Genomic DNA, 26190 nt, shown 5'->3' with positions numbered 1-26190 from the left:
CTAAAAGGTCTGGCGTTCGTGTGAATTCTAAAAACAAAACCATCATAATTATTACAAGAAAACTTTTAAACAAAAATCAATCAATTCATTATAAACATTTAACTCTATATACTAATGAGAACTATGCATATTATACAATATCATACAATATCACATCTCTGTTTTGCCTTTCTCTAAACTTTAATATGAAATAAGATTTAAAAAAAGATGAAAAATTTCTTGCAGTTCTGGGAATTGAACCCTTGATTTCGTGCATGATAGGCAACCACTTCAGAGTACCACCACTAAGCTATAGATCCCCAGGGATTTCTTCTTTCAAGTGCTTTAGAAAGCTGTGGGTAAAGGTGTGTTGGTAGAGTGTTTGGACAGCATGGTAAATGCTTCAGGTTTGATACCCAGCACTGTATAAACTAGATATGGTAGTGCATGTCTGTAATCCAAGTATTTAGGAAGTGGAGGTTAGATGATCAGAAATTAAAGGTTACCCCGAGGACTAACGAGCTTGATGATAGCCTGAACTATATGAGATCCCATTTAAAAAGTAAATAAATTAAGAGCTATTGATAGCTGATGCTTAAGAACAAATTCAAATTCGGTTAGAGAAAGACTGTGGTCAAGCCAGGGTTAAGAAATTGTTGACCTCATTACATATTCTTGGTCAGTTGATGCTTCTTTTCAGTATAACTGAAATGATAAATGGGAAAAATGGCATTTTAATTTAACTAAAGAGAAATAACTTGTTTTTACAGAACTTTGAGTGTACTTTCTTTTAAGCCACTGAAATACTTGGGGGCCAGAGGTAAATTCAGTGATAGAGTGCTTGCCCTGCCCGCACAAGACCCCGAGCTTTATCTCCAGAATTGCAAAAGAAATTTACTTTACAAGTATTTTCAGACATCATAAACTTAAATTGAATGTTGTCATTGTCACTTAGCCTGATAGCCTTACAATCTTAAGTATTCAGGAGGTCAAGTCAAGGAGATGACAAATTAAAGGCCAGTCAGACATACACAGTGAGTTCAAGGCCACCCTTGGTAACTTATCAACATGCTGTCTCAAAATAAAATGTAAAATGAAGGCCAAGGGTATAGCTTACTGTTAGATTGCTAGACTGTTATGTACAAGGCCCTGAGTTCCATATCTAGGAAAGAAAGGAAGAAGGCAGACAGACAGACAGAGTAAAAGAATAAAAAAAGAAGGAAGAAAAGGAAAAATAAAAACACTGCAAAGAAATGGCTTTATATGAGTCAGTACTTGGGAGGCTGAGTCTGGAGCATCAACACAAGTTCAATCCCAGTCTAGAGAAAAATACTTTGAATAAACAAAAACAATAACAAAAAAGCTAAAATTGTCACATGGACCTGTGAATGGGGCTTGAAAGCAAATCACTGTAATTCCCACAGTAAGGATGGAGAAAAATCAGTGTTAAAACCAAATTGGAATAGACATTTTAAAATCAATATTTTTCTCAGAAAACAAATTAGTGACTTCCTAGGGCATGCAGGCATGATGGGAGAAGGCTGAATACAAAACATTCCAAGGCAATTAGTGTAAAGAAACTTTTATTCTCCTGATGTAATTATCTTGGAGACTTATTGCCTCAGTCTGCTAACCTAAGCTTAGGCCTGGAAGCTTCTAGCTTCTGTACAGTCTTATCTAGGCCTAAAATGTTTTCAGCCTCTGAGATTTAACTGCTGAATAAGCTCACCCTTTCTAGTTCTTTCTGAGCTCTGGCTGGCTGGTCAACACATCTGTTCTGGCTCTAACTCCTTTCCAAACTGACAGATTCACTCTGGATTCTCTCACCTTCTGACTGAATTTCTCTGCTTGGTCTCAAACTAACTCTAGCAATCTGATTTAATCTTCTGTCCCCTCATTATCTGCCTTGTTCTGATTTCACATGTGTCTAGCTTGTTCTCTCTCTCTCTCTCTCTCTCTCTCTCTCTCTCTCTCTCTCTCTCTCTCTCTCTCTCTCTCTCTCTCTGTTTGTCTCTCCTGTCTCTGTACAAGTTTTCCAGTAAAACTGCCTGCCTCCTCCTCTCTGTAATGACCCTCAAGTAGCTTTCCTTTCCTCTCTCTTCTCCTGAGAGTTGGGCAGATCCTATTCTGACAAATATTTCCCTGACTCATTTCGTCTGCTACTCAATTAGACAGCACTTTCAAACAATGGTGCTTCCTTCTACAAACTAACTTTACCTTCATTATTTGGGATTAAAGGAGTGTACTAAGTGTGTGTCTGTATTCCAACCAGAGGGATTAGAGATGTGTGTTAAGGGCTGAGCCATATCACAATTAGAAAGTTTTTTTTTTCAGTGAATAACACAATCTTAGCCGGGTGGTGGTGGCACACACCTTTAATCCCAGCACTTGGGAGGCTGAGGTAGGTGGATTTCTGAGTTCAAGGCCAGCCTGGTCTACAGAGTGAGTTCCAGGATAGCCAGGGCTACACGGAGAAACCCTGTCTCAGGGAGAAAAAAAACCAAAAAAACAACAAAAAAAACCCATAATCTTGCAGTTCACACTGTGGTCAAATATCCTGCAACAAATTAGCATGAGAACTACTCTATATCTTTACTATGGTTGTAGTTACAGAAATGTACATTATTCCAAAATTAAATTATACATTTAAAAACTGCTGAATTTAGTTGAATGCGTGTAACATGTTTAAGAAATGAAAAAGAAAGTTAAATTATTTCATGAGTCATTTTATGTTTGTTTTTTGAAACAGTTTCACACTTGAGATTCTTGGGCTTCAGTTTTCCAATTTTACAGCTAGTTTTCTGAAATTACAGGCAGTTGTCAGCAGGAAAACTTCACAAAAACTCAGATATATAATAGTCAAATATATTCCCCTAAAGACTTGAGGAGGTGACTATTAATATACTTCAACATGACAAGAAACATAGACTTTTACGCACTCCTTTCTTACCTTCCCAATATTTTTGGTGAGGGAAGCCACTGGGGGAACAGGATTTAAGTTGATGTTCCTTATAGTGGATGACTTCATGGTGTTGTCATTCTGTGTATAAGAGAAAGAAGTGTACAGTTGCAGCACTAGATGCATGCTAATCAAGTACTAGGGACCAATAGCTATAAATGAACAGGGGAATACTTAGTACAGGATCACAATACTACAGTGAGGATATCTTGCTATGAAGCAAGTGGGAGAGGCATGATTCATATAGATACATTAATGGCACTCTTGATCTTTTGGGAGAGAGAACTATGTGGTGCTTACCTAGTGCCCCAGGAAGGCATTGTGAACAGTCAATATTGAGCAACATATACAATATACTCAGGCTCTAAATTAATATTTTCCTTATGGTTGTACCTATTGCTATACTATTGAAAATTATAAGGTAATAAAAATATTTATTCCTAATATTTCATTTATATTTTAGTTCTAAATTGCCTTTGGTCCTTTCTTGCAAAGAATTTCTCCCCTAACTCAGGATTTTAAAATATATTCTTTTGCAAAACTTGGGTAAAGTCATACTTGTACAGTATGTGTTTTCTTCCACTCCCAAACCCCAACATTCAGGTTCTCTTATTCATTCATACTAACATCTGAAGAAATTGGAATCTGCTCAATTAAAGAACTCTAACAGAATCTACAAACTGAAGTACTGTGAAGTCAGAGAAAGACCAAGACTCCAGGGTGTTTTTTTTGTTTGTTTGTTTGTTTTGTTTTTGGTTTTGCTTTGTTTTGTTTTCAGTTCCCACAGAGCTCAGTTAAAGTCAAGGTGCATCAGGGCAGGCTGTCTTCTCCTTGTGGCTGTACAAAAATGGCAGTGATGGTCAGGGGTCACAGTGCTCCACATTATTATTTCTTGTCTTTGAGTTATCTGACCCACTTATGTGTTGCTCCTCTTTTTAGCTTAAAGAAAACTTCGGGTTTTTTTTTATTTCTGTTATCATTCTTCCCATACAGTGCTATTTTCCCCCAAAAGCCTGATTATGCTATATGGCCTAGCTCTAAACAACACACAACTCACTGTCTTTAAAAGCTACTGTGAAATGAGAGCCAAGTGCACATCTGAGACATCTTTGAAAGGAAAAGAAGATTTCTTCTCTTCTGCCAACAACATATTTCCTCATCTGCTGACTCCTAAGTCCAGAAGTTGGCATTAGCCAGAATCTCTCCTATTCAAATTTCAGCTTAACTCTTGTTTTGTCAGATGTTTACAGAAAAGAACAGTAAAAGTCATGTAACAATCACAACTAAGTAACCATAATGTTTATAGAATTTTAAAAACATAAAGTAAGGATATACTTATAGTCTAAATGTTTAAATTAAAGGTTGTATGTCAAAATAGTTGTGGAAATATTCTAATTTATTGAATTAATTAGCCCAGTAAAAGCCTTTAACACTCTAATCTATAGTTTCTGAACAAAATAAGAGTCTCATGTATCCAGGCTGGCTTCAAACTTACAGTCAACTATAACCTTGAACTTCTGATCCTCCCATCTTTGTCTACCTAGTGCTGGCCACAGCTGAACTTTTCTTAGGTTAGCCAGAACAGAGAGCAATTTGGTCCACTGGTCCACAACAAAGTCAACCTCAATATCTCTCTGTCTCTGTCACTCTCTATGTCTCTCTGTCTTTGTGTTTCCATTTCTCAATATCTCTCTCCTCTCTCTATCTCAGTCTCTCTGTGTATCTCTATCTATCTCTGGATCTGTCTTCTGTGTATCTCTCTGTCCTTAGATCTTGATCTCTCTGTCTCTGTTTCTCTCTTTCCTCTATCCCTCTCTCCCTCCTACTATATTGTCCGCTGGCCTGCTATTTCTAGGCTCAAAGAATCCTTCCGTCTCTGCTTTTCCACTGTTGATTTCATCTATAGAGGCACTTTACAACTCCCAGCTACATCTATCATTTAAGTTCAGAAAACTATGTTATTTCAACACCTCTTTCATGTAATGATAATTTTTAATGGTAAGGCCATAAACTGTTTCTTTTTAAATATCCTTTAAAAATGCCGTGCATATGTGGGAGCCTGTGAGTTTCTGTGCATCACATGTGTGCAGGAACCCAGAGAGGTCAGAAAAAGGTGACAGAGCCACTGGACTGCCGTCACAGGCGGTTGTGCACTGTCATGTGGGTGCTGTTAACACAACACTGTGAAAATGGAAATTTTCTACAAAATTAATTTGAATACTGTACCAGATTTAGACACTCTTCCCAACTCTGACTTATCTGCATTGCAGTATGCATGTCCCTGAAGAAGAAAAGAAATTAATACTGTAGTCAGCCTATCTGAAGGAAAAGATGGAACTGAATATACAAATGATGAAAATAGTAACTCATAGTGCTCACCGTTCATGCATTGCTTCTCTGCTTGCTATATTCATCCCTTCTTCCTAGAAGAGAGGGAACGCATGGTAAACCAAGTTCCTAATTCCTACTGTTCTACTAAATTGCATTTTGGTTGGGAGTTTCAAATTTTCACTAAAATGTACTTTATTGTTATTCTCCAGGCTATTGAAGAGCTACATTGTTTCATTATAAACAAATCTCTACATGTGTCTGGCTCTCTGCTCTTTGTTAGCCTAAAATTACCACAACAGTATTTTACTAGTTATGCAGTGCAGCATATCAAATGTGCAGAAGCTGACTGGATGAGAAACTCTGTACCTTGAAGCAGGAGAACACCAACGTTCAGTTACATGCTTTTCTCTACTAGTAGTACGATGATGGTCTTAGTCTATACCATACTAAATGCCTAGCAGTATGGATTTGTTTAAGAAAATGATGGGGTTGAAAGATGATTTCAATCAAACTATTGGGGTTCAAAATATGTATTACAGGATGGGTGAGATGGCTCAGTGGGCAAACGTGCTTGCCATCAAGCCTGGTGACTTGGTTTTATCTCAAGGACCCATAAGATGGAAGGGGAGAACCAGCTCCCCAAAGTTGTTCTTTGACCTGCACACTTGCACCCCAGAATGCCCCAACATATAACTACAGGCCCAATTAACTAATTAATGTAATAAAAAATTAAAACATGCATTACCTAAATGAGGAAAGGATCCTGTTTATATAAAATTGTAAGAGGGGTGTTGCCGTAAATCTCCAACCCAAATATGCCCAGTCAAAGAAAACACAGCTCAATTAATAAGAATACATGCTGTGATGCTGGGTGCCTAGATTGGGCAGATCTACCAATACACTATCATCTTCCCCATCTATATAACTTGCGGTTTCTCCAGGCCAGGTGCTCCTGCTCTGCTTTCTTTCTATCTCCCTCCTTCGTAATTCTCTGTCTCTCTCTCCCTCTCCCTCTCCCTCTCCCTCTCCCTCTCCTTCTCCCTCTCCGTCTCCCTCTCCCTCTCCCTCTCCCTCTCCCTCCCCCTCCCCTTCTCCATTTTTCTCTCCCTCTCTGTCTCTCTCCCTCTCTCTCCTTCTTTCCCAAACCCTTCATCTCCACCTTCCCCTTCCCCTCTTTTTCTCTGCCCAATCACAGACTCTAACCTTTATTGATAAATTAAGGAGGGAAGGAAATCACCTTGTTCAAATCCCCTCACAGGAGAATGGAATTAACATAAAATACAATTAGCCCCAGGGCTATCCTCAACAGAGGGACATTTAGAATATTTAACAAAGAAGTAAGAACTATTAGTGAAAATGTGGAGAAAATATAACCTTTGTATACTGTTGGCAGTAATGAAAATGGTATTGATTCTGTAGAAAAGTCCTAAAAGAGATGGAAATCAGGGCTAAAATACTTTTACACCAACATCCATAACAGCACCATCCATTCAGAGGTTAGCAATCAAGTGTCCTTCAAGCAGATGAGGGTCAAAATGTACAATGTCCATACAAAAGAATATTATTCAGCTATATATAAAAATTAAGGTATGACATAGGCATGATGCTCAGTGGTAGAGTGCTTGCTTAGCATGTACAAGGGCCTGGGGTTCAATGACCAGTGCTTCAAAAGAAAGTTCTGATTATATTGCAACATGGACAAATCCTGAAAACATTATGCCTAAGTAGAATGAGCAAGGACAAATACTATATGATTCCATGAATATACAGTACCTAGACTAGTCAAAATTCATAAAGCCAGAAAATAAAATGGAGCTTACAGGCTTGGACTGGAGTGCTTGTGAGAATATAAAACTTGTTTAAATGGATATATTGTTTCTTTGGGGGCATGATAAGAAAGTCCTAGAAGCAGAACCGGTTATCTAACATTGTGAATGTACTTAATACTATTAACTGTATTCTTAAAAATGGTTACAATGGAGCAAGGTATATAGTTCAGTGGCAGAGAACAGGCCTAGCATGTGAGTAGTTCTATAGTACCTGCTACTCTAGGGAGGCTGGCACTGGTAGATCACCCAAGCCTAGGAGTTCAAGGCCAGCCTAAGGCAGCACAGTGAGGCCCCATTTTGAGACGGACAAAAGACAATTTTACAAATAAATGTTGGGTAGAAAATAAATGCTAGTAATGTAAAGTTGAAGCAAATACTGGGGAAATGACAAAATATTACAAATAAAATCTACATTTACTATCAGTACTGACTATTAATAATATTTAAGAATTTCTAAACATAGCATTTCTTTATTGTATTGTTTAGTATTTCTCTTTTAGGGAAAGGGGAAACATTGAAACAAAGTCTCCTGTAGATCAGGGCAGCCTTTAAGTCAATATTTGTTTCTTAGGCTGGCCTTGAACTCCTGTTCTTCTTGCCTCTACTTCTGAACATTAGAGTTACAGTCATGCATGGCCAATTTTGTATATAGCCAATAATTCATACAATGTACTAGCACAGTGGTATATATCCAAAATGTATAAATAAACATGGTTTATATGTACTTTGTAGACATGTATACTCACAGTTTTTATTGATGGTATGTGTAATTAAAAGAATTAAAAGGTCCGGGTATATAGCTCTATGGTAGAGTATAGGCTTAGCATCCATAAAACCTTGAATTCAAATTCAAACAGCAAATAAATAAATTTAAAGATTATGATCTATAATGTGGACTCTAAATGTCCCATGTATCTCAAGGTGGTTCAAACTCATTATGTAACTGAAAATAATCTTGAATTCCTGATCTTCCCTCTTCCATCTTACAAGCACTGAAATTATTGGCATGTGTCACTACACCTGGCCATTTATCTGTTTCATTTTAGGAAACCACTCTTTGAATTAAAATGTAATTGGCTATGAATGCTTTTAGAATTAAAACAACAACAACAACAATAATAGCAGCAGTAATGAGGATGGTGAAATGGTGCAGTTGTGGAAGATGCTTGCCTCCAAACCTCCCGATGATGACCTGTTTGATTGTCAGAAAGTACATAGAGGAAGAAGAGAATCAGATTCTACATGTTGTCTTCCAACAGCCACATATATGCCATGGCACACACATACATACACACAGACACACACACACACACACACACACACACACACACTCGTGCATGCACACACACACCCCCCAATAAATAAGTAAATTCCCCCCAAATTAATTTAAAAGGAGCAATTTAGTTTGGAAAATTCTCTAACCTGTTTAATTTGGAAAATCCGGTTGGCAGATGTACGACTGCGGGGAGGTAGAAACAGCTAAAAATTAAAATATAAGAGTCAGATTTACTGTAATGTTTATGATTAATTATTTAAAATATGAGCCCAGCAGTGAAGGTGCAGGCCTTTAATCCCAGCACTTGGAAGGCAGAGGCAGGCAGATTTCTGAGTTCGAGGCCAGCCTGGTCTACAGAGTAAGTTCCAGGATAGCCAGGGCTACACAGAGAGACCCTGTCTCAGAAAACAAACAAAAATTTAAAATCTGAAGTTAATGTCATACTGTCTAAAACACTTATTGAGTGTACAACAGCAATGGCATCTGTTAACTTCAAAGCTTCCAAAAAAAAAAATTGGGGCTTGGCAGCAGTGGCACATGCCTTCAATGCCAGCTTATGAAAGGCAGAGGCGGGTGGATCTCTGTGAATTCAAGGCCAGCCTGGTCTATATAGAGAGTTTCAGTATAGCTAGAGCTACACAGAGAAATTGTCTCAAAAAACCAAAACCAAAACCAAAAATAAATGAATAAAATTTTGTATCTTGACTGAAGTATATTGTGTTATTCAAAAGTCTATATATCTTGAGAATTACAATTGCTAACAGAAAAAACATGAGACAAAACATCAATACAATTTTTTTAACTTCTGAAGTTAATCTATTTTGAGACAGAGTCTCGTGTAGACTAGGTTGGCCTCAAACTCCTTATACAGCTGAACCCTTCCACTTCTGCAAACTGGGATCTTAAGTACACTACCACATCCAGCCCCTTGGTCAAATTTCCTTTCTTAAGACACTAGATAGATATCAGTGTCACCTCAGTTTTCCTGCTGGTTTTAGCTAAGCACTAAAGCTTATTGAGAGGTGTTACCAGAGCAAAAAGCTCAAACAGTTATTAAATCAGCAGCTAAGCTGCCTCATACAAAGAAAACATGAACAGAATAATTTCATCAAATATCTTAGAAGGTTGCCGGTGACAACTAATTTTCATAATATGGGTTGACTTAAGGCAAACACTTTCAAGTAGTTTACAACATTTTCCTTTTCGTTGCTAAGATACTTGTTGCCTAGATCCTTTCTCTTTTTCAGAGCTACTTTCTCCTTTTTTGTCTTGTCTCAAAGCTTATGAAAGCCCATGTAAGAGGAGAATGAAACAATGAGGGGATTTAAAGCTAAGTATGGACACAAAGCTTAAATTACCCTCGGAATTTATCTAGACGAGATAACAAGCCCCGTTGTTTCCTTAAATGCTCTGTACTGAATTTATCATATCTGGCTTTCACATTCTGATTTTATCTAAAGTGCTGGGGAATCAAACCTAAGGTTTTGTGTAAGACAGGCATGTGTTCTACCACTAAGCTATACCCCCAGCCTCATTATATATTAATAACATATACCAAGTATACAGACAATATATGTATATGTACATATATTAAGTATATATATATATATGCGTATATATTAAGAACATAAGTGGAACATTTCAAAAATACCTAATGAGTACCTACTGTATGTTACAGCACTTTGCTAGGACCTGAGGATCTAGTAAATATGCTATCTTCCTGACCTTGAGAAAATGAACATCTAGTTAGGAAAAAACAGAACGAAACAAACAACAAAGCCCAGCTAAGCGCTAAAGCCTCACAGAGTAGACAGGAATTCGTTCTGTTTTTAGATTTATTTTATTATTTTATGTGTGAGAGTGTTTTTCCTGTATGTGTGAGTCCACATGTGTGCCTGGTGCCCTTAAAGGTCAGATGGTGCAACCCCCATGTGGGTGCTGAGTATGAAATCCAAGTTGTCTGCAAGAGAAACAAGTGCTCTTAAGTGCTCCAGCCTGAGGTTGGAATTCTTAATGTGTACAGAAGGTATTCCAATGAATGGGGAAAACAACTCAGGTGGAGGTCCATGCCCAAGGCACAGAGAAGCTTAAGGTACTGAAAACATACTGGGAGGAATTGGCAGAAACTAAATTAGATGAAAAGTGGCTCACATGGAATTGTAATTTTTTGGAATTTAGCCTCTGTTCTCAATAGAAAACAAAGAATAGGCTTCCCGGCATTCATAAATCTGTTTTTCCTTTTTTTATTCTATATATTTATTTACATTTAAATGGTTGTAAGATGGTGCAACCACTTTGGAAATCAGTCTGGCGGCTCCTCAGAAAACTGGGCATGGCACTTCCGGAAGATCCTGCTATACCACTCCTGGCCATATACCCAGAGGACTTCCCCAGCATGTAATAAGGATATATGTTCTACTATGTTCATAGCAGCCCTATTTGTAGTAGCCAGAAGCTGGAAAGAACCCAGGTGTCCCTCAACAGAGGAATGGATACAAAAAATGTGGTATATTTACACAATGGAGTACTATTCAGCCATTAGAAACAATAAATTCATGAAATTCGTAGACAAATGGATGGAACTGGAGAACATCATACTAAGTGAGGTAACCCAGTCTCAAAAGATCAGTCATGGTATGCACTCACTGATAAGTGGATAATAACCTAGGAACTTGGAATACCCAAGAAATAATCCACATATTAAATGATGTCCAAAAAGAACAGAGGAGTGGCCCCTGGTTCTGGAAAGACTCAATGCAATAGTATAGGGGAATACCAGAACAGGGAAGTGGGAAGGAGTTGATGGAGGAACGGAGTGAGGGTGGGGGGTGGGGGGGTGGAGGGGGGGAAGGGGGAAGAGGACTTATGGGACTTGCGGGAGTGGGGACCCAGAAAATGGGAAATCATTTGAAAAGTAAATAAAGAATACACCGAATTTAAAAAAAATGATTTCCCCTTTCCTTGATCCCCATAAAAAGTCCCATAAGCCCTGTTCCACCATCCACCCCTTCCCACGTCCCTGTTCTGGTATTCCCCTACTGCTGCACTGAGCCTTTCCAGAGCCAAGGTCCTCTCCTTCCTTCTACTTGGACATCATTTGATATGTGGATTATGTTTTTGGTATTCCATGCTTCTAGGCTAATATCTGCTTATCAGTGAGTGCATACCATGAGTGATCTTTTGAGACTGGGTTGCCTCACTTAGGATGATGTTCTCCAGCTCCATCCATTTGTCTAAGAATTTCATGAATTCATTGTTTTTAATGGCTGAATAGTACTCCATTGTGTATATATACCACATTTTTTGTATCCATTCCTCCATTGAGGGACATCTGGGTTCTTTCCAGCTTCTGGTTATTATAAATAGGGCTGCTATGAACATAGTGGAGCATGGGCACAGGGGGGAAATTCCTGAACAGAACACCAATAGTATATGCTCTAAGATCAAGAATTGACAAATGGGACCTCATAAAATTAGAAAGTTTCTGTAAGGCAAAGGACACCATCAAAAGGACAAATCGGCAACCAACAAATTGGGAAAAGATCTTCACCAACCCTACATCAGATAGAGGGCTAATATCCAATATATATAAAGAACTCAAGAAGTTAGACCCCAGAAAACCAAATAACCCTATTTAAAAAAATGGGGTACAGAGCTAAACAAAGAATTCTCACCTGAAGAACTTCGGATGGCGGAGAAACATCTTAAAAAATGTTCAACTTCATTAGTCATTAGGGAAATGCAAATCAATACAACCCTGAGATTTCACCTTACACCAGTCAGAATGGCTAAGATTAAAAACTCAGGAGACAGCAGGTGTTGGCGAGGATGTGGAGAAAGAGGAACACTTCTCCACTGCTGGTGGGGTTGCAAACTGGTACAACCACTCTGGAAATCAGTCTGGCGGTTCCTCAGAAAACTGGACATGACATTTCCGAAAGATCCTGCTATACCACTCCTGGGCATATGCCCAAAGGATTCCCCAGCATGTAATAAGGATACAGGCATTCCTAAATCTTAAAGATCTTTAAAATGAGCAAGTTCTGTGAGCTATGAAAGCTTAAAGAAAAATGTAACAGCAGTATGTGGGGAATGTTTCAAGCGAAGGAAGGAGGATGTAAAATATAGTCCATGGTTAAATGAAAAAGGGGTCTTGGAATGATGGGAGTGAGTTTGAATGATGAGATCAGCTGAAGGCTCAAAGCAGAAAATCATTGGCATACTGTGGCCAAGAAAAAGAGTGAAGATGAATGTGTGCCAAATAAACACTTGCTTTTATGAAAGAGATGATTTTATATTTTACTAGGTTTTCAAATGCTACCACATGACTTTTGCAGGAGCAGATTATGTCACTTAATGGTAGATTATCCAAAGCTGGAAGAACAGTGAAGAGTGTAAAAATGACAACACAATAGTCATACATGAACTGAAAAATCAAAACAAAGAACTTATCATGGCACCAGATGTGGTGGCACATACCTTTAATCCCAGCACTCAGGAAGCAGAGGCAGGCAGATCTTTATGTTCTTGGCCAGCCTGGTCTACTGAGTGAGTTCCAGGACAGGCAGGGTTACCAAGAAAAAGCCTTTCTCACCAAGAAGTTTTTCTTTTAAAGGGAACTCCTTTGAGTTCCCACAGAAATTACATGTGAAGATTAGCATCACTGCTTCACCATAGGGCTGTATTGTAGAAGAATGACCAACTCACACCCTTATTATATTTAAGGAGTTGTTTTCATTGTCGGAAGGAAAGAGAAGAGATAAAAACAGCTGCTAATATGCTATAGATCTTAACCTTATGATTCCTCTAGGAAACCAATGATGAAAGCAAAAACTACAAAAAAAAAAAAAAAAAACAAAACCCACAAGAACTATTGGTCATAATGATGCACACCTGCACAACACCAACTCAGCACCTTTAAAACAGGAGGATGGGCATTTCAGGATAACCTAGAACACACAGTAGAACCCTGGAGAAACATAGAACCCCATCTGAAACAAATTTTGCTCCTACTGTGCTGTTTTATTTTCGAGTGGAGACAAAAAATCTTACCTAGTGCAAATAGTTTCTTCAAATAAAGTCATTTAGACAGAGACTGGAGAGATATCTCAGCAGTTATGAGTGTGCACCCAGGATATGTGGTTCACAACTGCCTGCAACTCCAGACCTAGGGGATTCAACACTGTTTTCTGAACCACATGGGTATTTATACTCAGACACACAGAGACATACACAGACACACACACTTAAAGAGTAAAGTGAATGTTTAAAAAATATACACATCAAAAAACATTTACACACACACAGAGAATGAAGAGACAAGAAACAAATGTCAAACGGAAGGAAAGTAGAATGGGATAAAAAAAAAAAAACACCACAAAATCGAGCAGACATGCAGAGGAATAGGAGACAGGGAGAAAAGCTTAAGGTAACATTTTTATTTGAGTTGGGCCTTGTAGAGTGAGGAGTTTGGTAGCATATGTCACAGAAAAGTGAAAATGTTTGCTATATTTTAGGCAAGGATATTAACCTGCTGTGTATCCAGGAAGGAAGGGAAACAAGAAAAGGAGCTGATGCCAAGAGTTTAAAATGATGGAGAGTTTTATAAGCTACACTCAATTTTTTAAGTGCAAAAAAAATGATTGACTCCAGTAAATACAGGACTGGAGCAAGTAGCAGGTTATATCCAGCAGCACTCTTTATTAGCTTTGGGATGTGCATAAGCAGATATTCAGCTCTGAGCATGCTTTAGTTTCTAGCCAGAGGACCAGCCTTTTCTAGCCATGTTTTGGGCCTGATGTTTTAATAACAGTATGTGTGTGTGTGTGTGTGTGTGTGTGTGTGTGTGTGTGTGTGTAAGAAAAAGAGAGTCAGACAGAGGAAGAGAGACAGAGAACACGCAGAGACAGAAAGACACACAGAGAGGCAGAAACAGAGAGACAGAGGCAGATTTTTGGAGACAGTTTCTCAATGCCCTAGCTAGCCTGAAACTTACTAAAAGGAACAATCAGGCTGACCTTGAACTCACAGAGATCTACCTCCTGCTTTCTGAGTGCTGAGATTATATGCATGCACTGTTAAGCCTGATTTTACCCCCTCACCCTCATACTGGCCTGTTTGCTAGTTTCTGGATGCCCAGGACCAACCTATTTTACAGAAAGCTTACAAACACTCATGTTTTCATAATTTAAATTACTAGACAGTTCACAATATATAGTGTGAAACATTAATGTTTCTGATGTTTATAATCTAAATGAAAAGTCATGATAATATGAACTTAAATATATACATATTTTCTATTTAGAAAACTTTGCATTAGCTGAGTATTCATTACATATTAATGAGAGAGAGAGAGAGAGAAAGAGAGAGAGAGAGAGAGAGAGAGAGAGAGAGGTGGCAAATTGTTTTAAACTCATTATGCAATTCTTTCAAAGGTATTTTTAATTGATACCAAATAGGTGGTAAAGAGCCAGTTTAGTTTGAGACAAAGATCTAAAATTTCCTATTGGAAAATGTTGTCCAGGAAATCATGAGAGGTCAGTACAACTGAAATGAATCCCACTGTGTTGAGTGGGACTAAAGTGGATTTATAGAACCATAAGCCACTGGAAGCCTTTTACACTGGATGCATAGCTCAAATGCTTGATCAGCGGCTTCTTTTAGTAGTACCACTGTAGAAGACCAGATATTTTCTTGCTTCCAGAGAAAGCAAGAACTCTGGAAGCAAGTTTCCCCCAAAGCAAAGTACTGCTGGTGATGCTGGCAAGGAAAGTGCTTTGTGTTTTTTCTTATATGGAACAAGATATCAAGTCAAAACAGAACTGGGTTGTAAAGCTCAGTGATAAAAAGGCTCACTCAGCATGCCCAGGCTCAAGTTCAGTCCTCAGTAGTGAAGTCATTTTCTGAGATATTGATAAACTCCTTAAGTGTCTTTTGCATAAATTCTCACTGTGTCTTTTTCTCCTAGTCTAGGAGGATGAAATTCCTTGGAAGGAAGCAAGAGTACCAGTGCCAAGGAATGACGTCATGAGGGCGGAGTATATGCATGCTTATGGATTTTTAAGGGAAGTGGAGGGGGAAGGAGCTGGAGTGTGTGCTAGCTAAAATTTATTCCCAAGGAGGTTATTTCACTGGAGATATTAAGGAAGTTTGGGGACTGTTCCCCCACCCTAGCCCCCAAAACGCACAGCTGGATATGGTGGCCTATGAATCCCAGCACTCTAGCAGTGGGCAGTTGGGGTGGGGTCTTGAGTTGGAGTCCATCCTATACATAGAAACAGGAGAGATAGGTGGAGAACAAAAACTAGTATGGACTGATATTTAAAAATTAATTTTAAAATATTCTAGTTTCACTATTTTTAACTCATTTTCTATTACAGTTGATACAGATAAAATGTTTAGATATTCCTGAAGGAAGGGTTGTGGGCTATGTTTAAGACCACTCTGCCTGGTTCCAGAAATAATGAGTCAAGGCAGCTTATATTAGTCCTTAACAGGAAGTAATGTGGGCTGGAGAGGCAGCATACAGAATGGTGCTCGAAATGAGATGATGTACTTGCTCCTAGGGGAGCAGAAACTGATTTGGAGCTTGTGGACACCAATGTGCAAGCTGATGATCAGATAAATATTGGGGATCATATAGTTAAAATGTTTGAGCCCTCTGTTGTAGCACAAGTCTGCAACTCTAACATTTGACAAAAGATCTCAAGTTTGAAAACAGCCTAGGCCACACAGCTAGAACTTGACCTTTAAACAAAACAGAAAGAAAGAAAGAAAGAAAGAAAGAAAGAAAGAAAGAAAGAAAGAAAGAAAGAAAGAAAGAAAGAAAGAAAGAAAGAAAGAAAGAAAGAAAGAAGAGAGAGAGAGAGAGAGAAAGAAAGAGAGAGAAAGAAAGAAAGAAAGAAAGAAAGAAAGAAAGAAAGAAAGAAAGAAAGAAAGAAAGAAAGAAAGAAAGAAAGAAAGAAAGAAAGAAAGAAAGAAAGAAAGAAAGAAAGAAAGGAAGGAAGGAAGGAAGAAAGGAAGGAAAGAAGGAAGGAAAGAAGGAAGGAAGGAAGGAAGGAAGGAAGGAAGGAAGGAAAGAGAGAAAGGAATGAAGGGAGGAAGGAAAGAAAGAGAGAAAGGAAGAAGAAAGGAAGAAAGAAAGAAAAGAAAAATGGATGTGATGCTTAGAAAATCATACTCCTCATGTCATTTCACAAAGGTTTTGTTATACTGTGAAACCAGGTGATTTTAAGTTTATGACCAAAGTTTGAAGTTCTCTACAAAGTGTCTAGTCACACAGTAGAACTATGATTTATCTGAGGACAGAAAAAAATTAGTGAGGTAGAGGCAGAAGGATCACAAGTTGGAAGCCATCTTAGGCTACATAGTGAGAATCCACAGACACGGAAAGAATGGGGTTGTGAGAGTCTGCGAAGAGGCAGATAATAAAAACTATTGTTCATGCTTTGATGAAAATATTTAAATACTATAGAAATGTAGAAAGTAGAAGTTAAATTTGTCCTGTGATGGTACGTTCCAGAGATAGCTAGCTACTAATGGCAGCTTGATAAACACATATATGATCATGTTATAGACATATTTTGAACCAGAGTCTACTTATTAGAGACAGATTTTAGTGAGGGTACTGAGGAAGGGAGAGTGCAGACATGGAAGGAATTTGGGCCTCTAATGACATCACTGAAGGATCGAATTAGCCAATCCTGGAACCTGTTCTATTATCTGACATCTTATAGTCTAAGCCTCCTCTAATTGGATTTTGCTGTTTCTGCCTATAGCACTGTAATTCATCATGCCATTCTCTTAGATAACTTAGCATTTCTGTACTAATATAAACATATACTTACATATGTCTTATACTAATAATGAATTGATGCATTGACACAATAAATACATATGCCTTGTGTTAAATCAATCTAAATCAACAAGCCTTGAAATCTCCGTCATTAAATAAATTAGATGATTTGAATTCTTTGCAACAAGGACCCATTATATAAAATGGTGTGTTTTAAATACACATTGAACCTTATGTAAATTAAGAATCTATAATTCCTATGAATTTGCATTAAAATGTTGGGCACATGGTTGCTGTCTACACATACTATCAGTACTAAAAACATCTTGGGATTGAAAAGGTGAATCAGTTTGTAGTGTTTTCTATGCAAGCATGGGGACCAGAGTACAGATCCCTAGCATGTACATAAAAGCCAAGTGTGATGGTATGATCCCAAGTGTGCACCTGTGATCCCAGAACTGGAAAGACAGAGACAGGGAAATCCCTGCAACCTGTTGGTCATCCATTCTAAACGATTTGTGAGCTCCAAGTTCAGTGAAAGACCATGTCTCAAATAAATAAGGTGAAGAAAGATTAAGGACAGCAACTGATATCACACACACACACACACACCATCTAATATTTATTGACCATTCAATATGTGCAAGTGCTATGCTAAATGCTTTATTATGATGCATGTAATTATCAAAAAGCCTATAATGTCAATATTATCCCATTCTCATCTTCTAGATGATGTAATTAAGGCATAGAAAAGGTAATTTGACTCCAAACAAGTGAAATGAGTTTATGGGCACAGTGTTATTTGGTTGGTTGGTTGGTTGGTTGGTTGATTTTGGGTTTTTTTTGTTTGGTTGGTTGTTTTGTTTTGTTTTGTTTTGTTTTGTTTTTGAGACACAGAGTTTCTCGGTGCAGCCCTGGTTGTCCTGGAACTCACTCTGCTGTCTGCTGGACAGGCTGGCCTTGAACTCAGAGATAGGCCTGCCTCGGCCTCCCAAGTGCTAGGCTTAAAGGCGTGTGCCACCACCGCCCAGTCAGTGTTTTTCTTGTCCTTACTTTCCATCCTTCTTCAACAGAAATTAAGCAGGCATCATTGTATCTTACACTTTTCTGCAGTGAAATTTTCCAGCTAAATTCAGGTCCTCTGCCAGACAGCAAGTGCTCTTAACCACTGAGTTATCTCCCTAGCCCCACCATCAGCCAGTTTGCCATAGTTATTATAGTAGTACCCTCCCACTGAAGATGCAAGATAGGCTTGCTTCTACCTTTGCCTTCTTCTAATCTACCTTCGACTCTAAAGGCAAGATAATTTAATTTTTTTAATATATGTTACTTCTTTTTGAGATAGAGTCTCATGCAGTCTGCATTTGCATTGAAGCTGCTGAGCATGTAACTGATGATGACTTAGAACTTATGCTCTTTCTGCTTTACCTCCCAAGCTTTGGGATTCCAGGTATGAACCACGATATTCAGTTTATAGGGTGCTGAGGATCAAACTGAGGGCTTTTGTACATACTGGGTTCACACTCTATACTTCCAGCCCATGAAGGTTTACTTTTAGTTCTGGGTGTGTGTATCTGTGTGTATGCATATGTATGTATGTATGTATGTATGTATGTATGTATGTATGTATATGTGTATGTATGTTTGTTTGTGTGTATATGTATGTATGTATGTGTATATGTATGTTTGTATGTATGTATGTATGTGCATATAAGTATAGTTCCCCATTTGAGGCCAGAAGAAGATGCTAGACCCCCAAGAAAAGGAGTTGTATTGGGAACATAACTTGGGCTAGGCTAGGAACTACAGGTCCTCTGAAAGAGCAGCAAGTCCTTTTAACCTCTAAGCTATCTCTCCAGCCCCCTGGAGAATGTTTGTTTGTTTGTTGTTGTTTTGAAACTGAGTTTATCTTCAGAGCCCTAGATGTCCTGGAATTTACTCTGTAGTCCAGACCTGCTGGGAAATCAGAGATCCACCTTGCTCTGCCTCCTGACTGTTGGAATTGAAGGCATGTGCCACCTCCACCACCCAGCCCTCAGGCTGTTTTTTTTTTTTTAACTGCAAATTTGTTCATAGCAACCTCAGCCTTAAGAACTCTTCAATGACTTGTCTTCTAACATAAAATAAGATACAGAATCTTTATAGTAGAATGCAACAAAAAGGTCCTGTGTTGATGTTTTGTTGGTTAGGTGTGTGTGTGTGTGTGTGTGTGTGTGTGTGTGTGTGTGTGTAAGACAACAAAATCTTACAGTATAACTGAGCTTGACCTTGTTATAGAGCCCAGTCTGCCCTTAAACTCCCAATCTTCCTGCTTTAGCATCCTACATACTGGAATTACAGGCATGTGCTACCACACCTCAATCTATAAGATCTTATACTATTCTACTGGTTCCCATGTCTTCCCACCTCCCATCAATTCTAGCTACAATGTATTCTTTCCAAATCTGTACATAGCCTCTTGTCTCCATATATTTTACTTCTAGTTCACCAAATATGTTATTTTCCTTTATCCTAGATTTTAAATATTTTATTTTTGAAGATTAAAACATAATTATATTGTTTTTCTCTTTACCTTCTTCCTTCCAACCTTTCCCACATACTCCGGTACTCTTTTTCAAATTCATGGCCTCTATTTCTTCAATGGTTACTTATTAATTTATTTGTGTATGTGTGTGGGTATATGTATCCCATTGTACATGAATCTTAAGGTCAAAGAAAAACTTTCAGGAGTCAGTTCTGCTCATCCTTCTTCAGTCCCCAGACTCTGGAAATAAAGAGACAATGGAAGTAGAGAGGGAAGGAAGCAGGAAGGAGAGTGAGTGGGCATGGGAAGAAGAGGAGGGTGGAGAGTGGGACCAGGAAGGAAAATGACAGGGAGAGGAAGTGAGGAGGGGAATAGGAAGAGGGGGAGGAAAGGAGGAGTGAAAGGAGGAGAAGAGGGGTAGGAGAGGGAAGGGGAGATCAAAAGAGTAAGGAAGAGGAGGGAAGGGAGGAAGGCATATGTGGAGGGAAGGGAATAAGAGATGAGAAGGAGGAAAAGGGTATTAGAGTTCTAGTAAAAGCAAAGAGGAATCACTAGCTTCCCAATGTTTTACGAGGCTAGCATTACTGAGATACCCAAGCCAGCAGAACTATCACAGAAAACCATAGACTAATGCCAGAAGATTTATCCTAAGAATCTCAAAGTGATTCAACATAAGAAAATCTGCATAAGATACCCTATTAATAGCACAAAGGGGAAGAACACACAATTATTTCAAATGATGCAGAAAAAGTACAACAATTCAAACAGGTAGGAGTAGGGGGGAACTTCCTTAGCATGACAAAGGCCCTTCAGAGATCAGTCCTTCGTGGAATACTAAAAGGCCGCCCACCATTCCATCAGTAAGACAAAGATACGCACTTGTTGAAACTAGAGAGGTGGTGATTCAAACACTTGGTGAATGCGCTGAATGGCTCATCACCTCCCTAAAATAGCTCATTGAATGTTGTGAACAATTTACATCATCTAAAAAATTTTATATGATGAATCATTTATTCTTTTGACTTACTGACCTATAAGAATGTTTTCTATTTTCCTAGCTTTAATTAGCAGAAAAGGAGTTATAATTTAGAGATCTTATGGTAACACCACAAACTGGAATTTTTAACTACAACCTCAGATAAATGTGAGAGAAAAGTTAAACTAAAAAGGACTAAGAACTACTTTTAAGAGAGCCTGAGATGCAAACTAGATGGTTTTCCATAGGGGATTTAAAAGCTAATCCAGCTGCAGCTGCAGAAAAATAATTGTAACTGCATTGACTATGTTTTCCTTCCCTTAGTAATATTTAGAGAAATTGTTTCTCAAAGCCATTCTACAGCATTCTAGAACATTCTAGTACATTCTCAGGCTTCATCCTAGATGTTGTAAGTCACAAACTCTACAGGGTGAGACCCAGCTGCGTTTTAACAAGCCTTCCATATTCTACAAGTCTGAGAGGCACCACTGAAGACCAAGAGGTTTGTCTCACGTAGGAATGCCATAATAAGCATTTGCTTACCAAACCATGCTGATTCAGAAATGGTGAGCTGTTCCTTCTCATTCTTGTGGGGTCAATTTGGAATCCCTGTGAATTATCACTAAGGCAAAAGAAAACATTTTGGTATATAAAATCCATTACTGAATTCTTAAACAAATATACCTTAGAGTTAAAGTGGAACACTATGAATACTATGAATGTAAATGATTTCTTGGTGGAGATAGCTGTGCAGATGTTTTCACACACATGCATACACACACAGAGAGAGAGGGGGGGAGGGAGGGAGAGAAAGAGAGAAAGAGAGAGGAGAGATTAACTCAGCTAAGCTTAAATAAGTTTCCTTGTAAGGTAAGAATTTCTCAGAGACGCCATTTTACTTCTAATTGTTCTCCTGAGAATAAGCATAATTTACTGTAACCTTGGAAATACGATGTGTGTGTGTGTGTGTGTGTGTGTGTGTGTATAAACCTGTAACTGATTTAATTTTATGATCAGAGCTACAATGTACAAGCACAAATTCTCACTTAATGTCTGAACTGTTACAAAAAAGAACCATAACCAATAGTAGGGCTCACATGTCTGCCATTGTCAGCAGGTAAACTTTGCCCTAGGGTATTAAAATCCTTTTGAATTCATTGTGTAACTCTAAAAGATTTCACATGAAAAAAAATCCAGTCTTGGTATTTCTGGCTTCAATAGAAAATTTGCAAGTTTGTTCAACCCTGGGCCACATTCCCACACTGCAAACAAGAGCAGACAAGTTGAGCAGCCAACTACTGAAAATGGAGCCTATGTTCCCGGCTTGCCTGTTGCCGTCACAGGTGCCCTCAATACTATTTGACCTTGTCACCCAGAAGAAGTCATCTTTTACTTTTTATGTTTCATTTTTATGGTAGCTTTTCAGTTTAACTCCAAAGAAGTCACAAAAGAATACAGATGGTTCCCATATACTGTTTGTTTATCTGGGTTTCTCTACTGACTATAATAAATTGTCTTTAGCTACGACTGGTAGTACATGCCTGTAATCCCAGCACTTGGGAAGTAAAGGCAGGAGAATCAGGAATCCAATGCTAGTCTCAGTTACATAGTGGAGTTTGAGGCTACATGAAACCTTCTGTCTTAGTCTCTTTGTGTCTGTGACTGTGTCTGTATCTGTCTGTGTCTGTGCCTGTGCCCGTGTCTGTGTCTGTCTGCCCCCCCCTCTCAAAAACAAAAACCCTAACACTTTCTCCTTGCTGTTTATATCCAATCAAGAGCCAGTCTTTTAGGCTGTACCCCTAAACTCTATTTTCTATCCATCTTATTCTTTTTTAGGATCATTGCCAAAAACCACTTCAAAGCATTTTTCCTTATACACAAACTGCACAATAGTCTCTTTGGCCTTCTCACCTCTGTTCGTTCCCTATTCCAAGCTATTTAGTAGGACTGCCAGGGTCACCTTCCTAAAGAACAGCTTGCTCTCTAGCTCACAATTTTCAGTGGCTATTATCTACCACACTCATGTCTTTATTATGACATTCAACGCCCTCCACACTCTGGCTACAGACTTTTGGATTTCAGGGACTAGGAGAATTTCTGAACAAAACCTAGACACAAACATAGCTTCTCTGTTTTTCTTTTGCCAAGCATAGCACAGTGAAGTGAGCAGAGTTCACAGCAACCTACTCTGTAGTTTTGAACCAACTACAAGAAAGGAACTTAGAGACAAAAGACACAAAGTAGCTAAGAGTGTGGGATGTAACTTACTCATATTTGACCAGCACACATTACAAGCATATATTAGAATATATAGGGAAATGCAATTATTTGTGTTAATGTGAACTTAAAATTTAAAGAATAGGAATAGCAACTACCTTGATTTGATTATTATATATTATACACATGTATTGAATGATCTTGTACCTGACAAATATGTACAATTAATAGTACTTAATTCTTTTAAATATTATTGACCACAAATTTAAATATTTTATTTATTATTTTATGTAGATGGTAGAGATTGAACCCAGTACTTAGTACATGCTAGCCAAGTGATCTACTGTTGAGCTACATTCTCAGCCCCCTTTTTATTCACTGAGTTGCCTAGGTTGGTTTGAACTCACTTTGCAGCTCAGACAGGTTTGAGTATTTGTTTGCTTGTGTGTGATGCTGGGGATCAATCCCAGGTTCTCATACATGCTAGGTAAGAACTCTACTGGAGAGTCACACCATTATCCATATTTCTAAGCATTTAAATAAGGGCCAGAGAAAAGGTTATTTTAAAACCCCACTTTTAAATATAGTATTGAAAAGCTACCTTAAGTGTAGTATTGACAAACTGCCTTATGTATTGAGGCCAGGTATGATGATGTATATCTGTAACCCAACACTTAGGAGGTGGAGACAAAAGATCACCTGTTTAAACACAGCCTGTTCTATAAGACTCTGTCCAAAGTTTTGACATTAGAAATTAAGTTAACTAAGCAGAGATTGAGAGTATATAAAGAACTCATGATGATTCCAAATGCTAGGATTGCAAGTATGACCCACCTCACTCAGTTCTCATTTGACACACTATGGGAATCATGTCTGACATGCATGAAGTCAGAGACTTGCCTATATGAAGACTTTTTGTTGTTTGTGTATTTATGAGCTAGTGTGAAGTCAGAGTCTTACTCTGAAGGAAGAATTGGTGTAAAGTAGGATTGTATTGAGCCTTTGTCAATTCATTTCCCCATTTTAGATTTCCAGTTGCATATGCACCATATTCCTTTACTCATGCCTCAAATTCTTAGTGTCCTACTACTGTCCAATTTACATCTAGCAGTCGACTATTCTATCTGCAGTTTGCTCAGCGATGCCACATAGATTCCAAGTGATTTTCTATTTTCACATCAAATTCCATGTATAGAAAAATATATCCTTCTGGAAGCATTATTTACAGAAGCAAATTTCCTAAATGTAAACTCTACAAAACAATTTTACTGTTTCTAAGAAGTTCCTGGCCTGAGGATATCATTCAGTAGTATTGAGTTTACCTAGTATGTTAGAGACTTAAATTCCATTCCTGGGACTCTGAAAACAAAAACTAATGAGTCAAATATCCTGCTACGCTTTATGAATGTCATTTATTAGTAAAAATACCAAGGTCAAAAGCTTTGACTAAGTGAAATGGTGAGCTCCAGGTTCAATGAGAGGCCCTGTTTTAAAAAACAAAGTGGAGAGAGACAGAGGAAGCTATCTAACACACACACACACACACACACACACACACACACACACAGAGAGAGAGAGATGTTATTTTTTCCATAGTCTCCTTTGTTGTGCACAGGATTGAAGGGTTTTATTTAATATTAATGTGCAATTTGAGATAAATTCCATCGCTCAAGGTCTTATTGCATGAAGTAACTAACATTTATATAGAAAATTGAATTAATGGTAATTTATTTGGTATGCCTTTAAGCTACAAAACTTACCATGTAAGCTAGTCAAGTCTGTCTGCTTGGCTAGCAAGTCCCTGGGATATACCTGTCTATGGACCCCAAGTGCCAGCTAGCATTACAGGGCCTGTCAAGCCTGACTTTTATTGTGGGTTCCGGGCTCTGAACTCAGATCTTCACGCTTGTGTATTAAGCAATTTACCCACTGAACTATCTTTCCAGCCCCGACAGCAAACTTTAATGCCCTTGTGGTGGTTTGAATGAGAATGGCCCCACCAGCTCATGTTTGAACATTTGGTAACCAGTTGGTGGAACTGTTTGGGGGAGGATTAAGAGGTGCAGCTCTGTTGAAGGAGATGTGTTACTGGGAAACAGTTTTGAGGTTTCAAGGCTGCTTTGTGATGTGCTTCAAGATGTGAGCTCTCAGCTCTGTTCCAGTGTGAGACTTGTGGGCCTGCAGCATGGTTCCTGACAGGGATAGTCATGGACTCTAACCCTATGAAACCACGAACCCCAAATCAAATGTTTCTTTTTTAAGTTGCTGTGGTCATGGTGCTTTATCCCAGCAATAGGAAATAACTAATACAACCACCTATGTATTACTTATCTGCTCTGCTCATATATCATATATATACCTGTGCTTTGCTCATGCGTGCGTGTTCTCTCTCTCTCTCTCTCTCTCTCTCTCTCTCTCTCTCTCTCTCTCTCTCTCTCTCTCTCTGGGACTGGGTCTCTCTCTCTCTCTGGGACTGGGGGATATTACCCACTGAGATTGCATAATTCAAGAGGTCAACTTTCTGCAGCACCTAAATTTTTGTTTTGTTTTGTTTTAAAAAAAACTAATTATTTTTAAAAGTCCAAGTTTATTTATTCGCTTGACAACAATTTCCATCTTCAGTGTGCAGGAGGTGAAGGTCAAACAAAGGTGACAAGTCAGCTGAGAAAATGAAAAAGTAATAGTCATAACGAATCTGGAAGCATGAGTGAGGGATGCTCAGCTTCTTCAGAGGAGAAGCTAAGAGAGAAAGTGAAATTACAAGAATGCAGTGTTCCACACTACTGGTGTCTACAGTCGGGTCCATGTAGACCCATCAGAAGAGAATATTCAGGTTCAGACATGTGATAAGCTAAGGATGGGTCAGGATGGGGTGAATGCTGTCACTCAGTTTGCCCCATCCACTCCCTCTCCTCCACTAGGCTGAGGTGGGGATAATTAGACACCAGGAATATGGGAGATGCTTGTAAGACCTTGATAAATGAAAGCAAGGAAATTCTATTAAATGTCATTTTGTCCAACACCCCTGCCCCTCGCCCTCTTTGCCCTTAGGTACATCCACCCTACTCACCCAAATCCATTGACCAAAGGGATGCTGGTGGATCTTCTAAGGTGACTGAATTCTAAAGTGCTGGAAGGTGTTGACAGGCCTAAATCCACTTCCATATTCTCCTGTGCCACGTCCGTGTTGAGGATAAAGCCTCTACCAAGTTGGAAATTTTGGAGGGTATCTGGCTCTTGCTCATTAAAGGACATGTCTTGGTGGGGAGATGCTTCAAGGAGAAAAGCAAATGGCAGAGAGTGAG

The 26190-nt window shown here is 38.6% G+C and overlaps 1 protein-coding gene across 1 annotated transcript; it reads right to left on the bottom strand.

Annotated features, from left to right (window-relative positions):
- Pabir3 (PABIR family member 3) lies at positions 1-26140 on the bottom strand. Its single transcript, XM_052170338.1, has 7 exons — positions 25956-26140; positions 21212-21290; positions 8521-8577; positions 5318-5361; positions 5165-5219; positions 2930-3019; positions 1-27 (listed from the first exon to the last, which is right to left on the bottom strand). The coding sequence occupies exons 1-7, from the start codon at positions 26138-26140 to the stop codon at positions 1-3; spliced, it is 537 nt and encodes a 178-aa protein (XP_052026298.1).
- Positions 26141-26190: the final 50 nt, after the last annotated feature.

The sequence above is a fragment of the Apodemus sylvaticus genome, chromosome X (genome assembly GCF_947179515.1).
Source record: "Apodemus sylvaticus chromosome X, mApoSyl1.1, whole genome shotgun sequence".
Classification (NCBI taxonomy): domain Eukaryota; kingdom Metazoa; phylum Chordata; class Mammalia; order Rodentia; family Muridae; genus Apodemus; species Apodemus sylvaticus.
Note: the sequence above shows the minus strand (reverse complement) of the source record. Positions and strands in the feature narration are given on the sequence as shown.

Excerpts from the sequence above, each read along its gene's own strand:
- Pabir3 (XM_052170338.1), bottom strand. The coding sequence starts at position 26,140 with ATGTCCTTTAATGAGCAAGAGCCAGATACCCTCCAAAATTTCCAACTT. Across the intron at positions 21,291-25,955 it reads CCTTTGGTCAATGGATTTGG|TGATAATTCACAGGGATTCC; the intron begins GTGAGTAGGGTG and ends CTTTTGCCTTAG. Across the intron at positions 28-2,929 it reads TCACCAAAAATATTGGGAAG|AATTCACACGAACGCCAGAC; the intron begins GTAAGAAAGGAG and ends TTTTGTTTTTAG.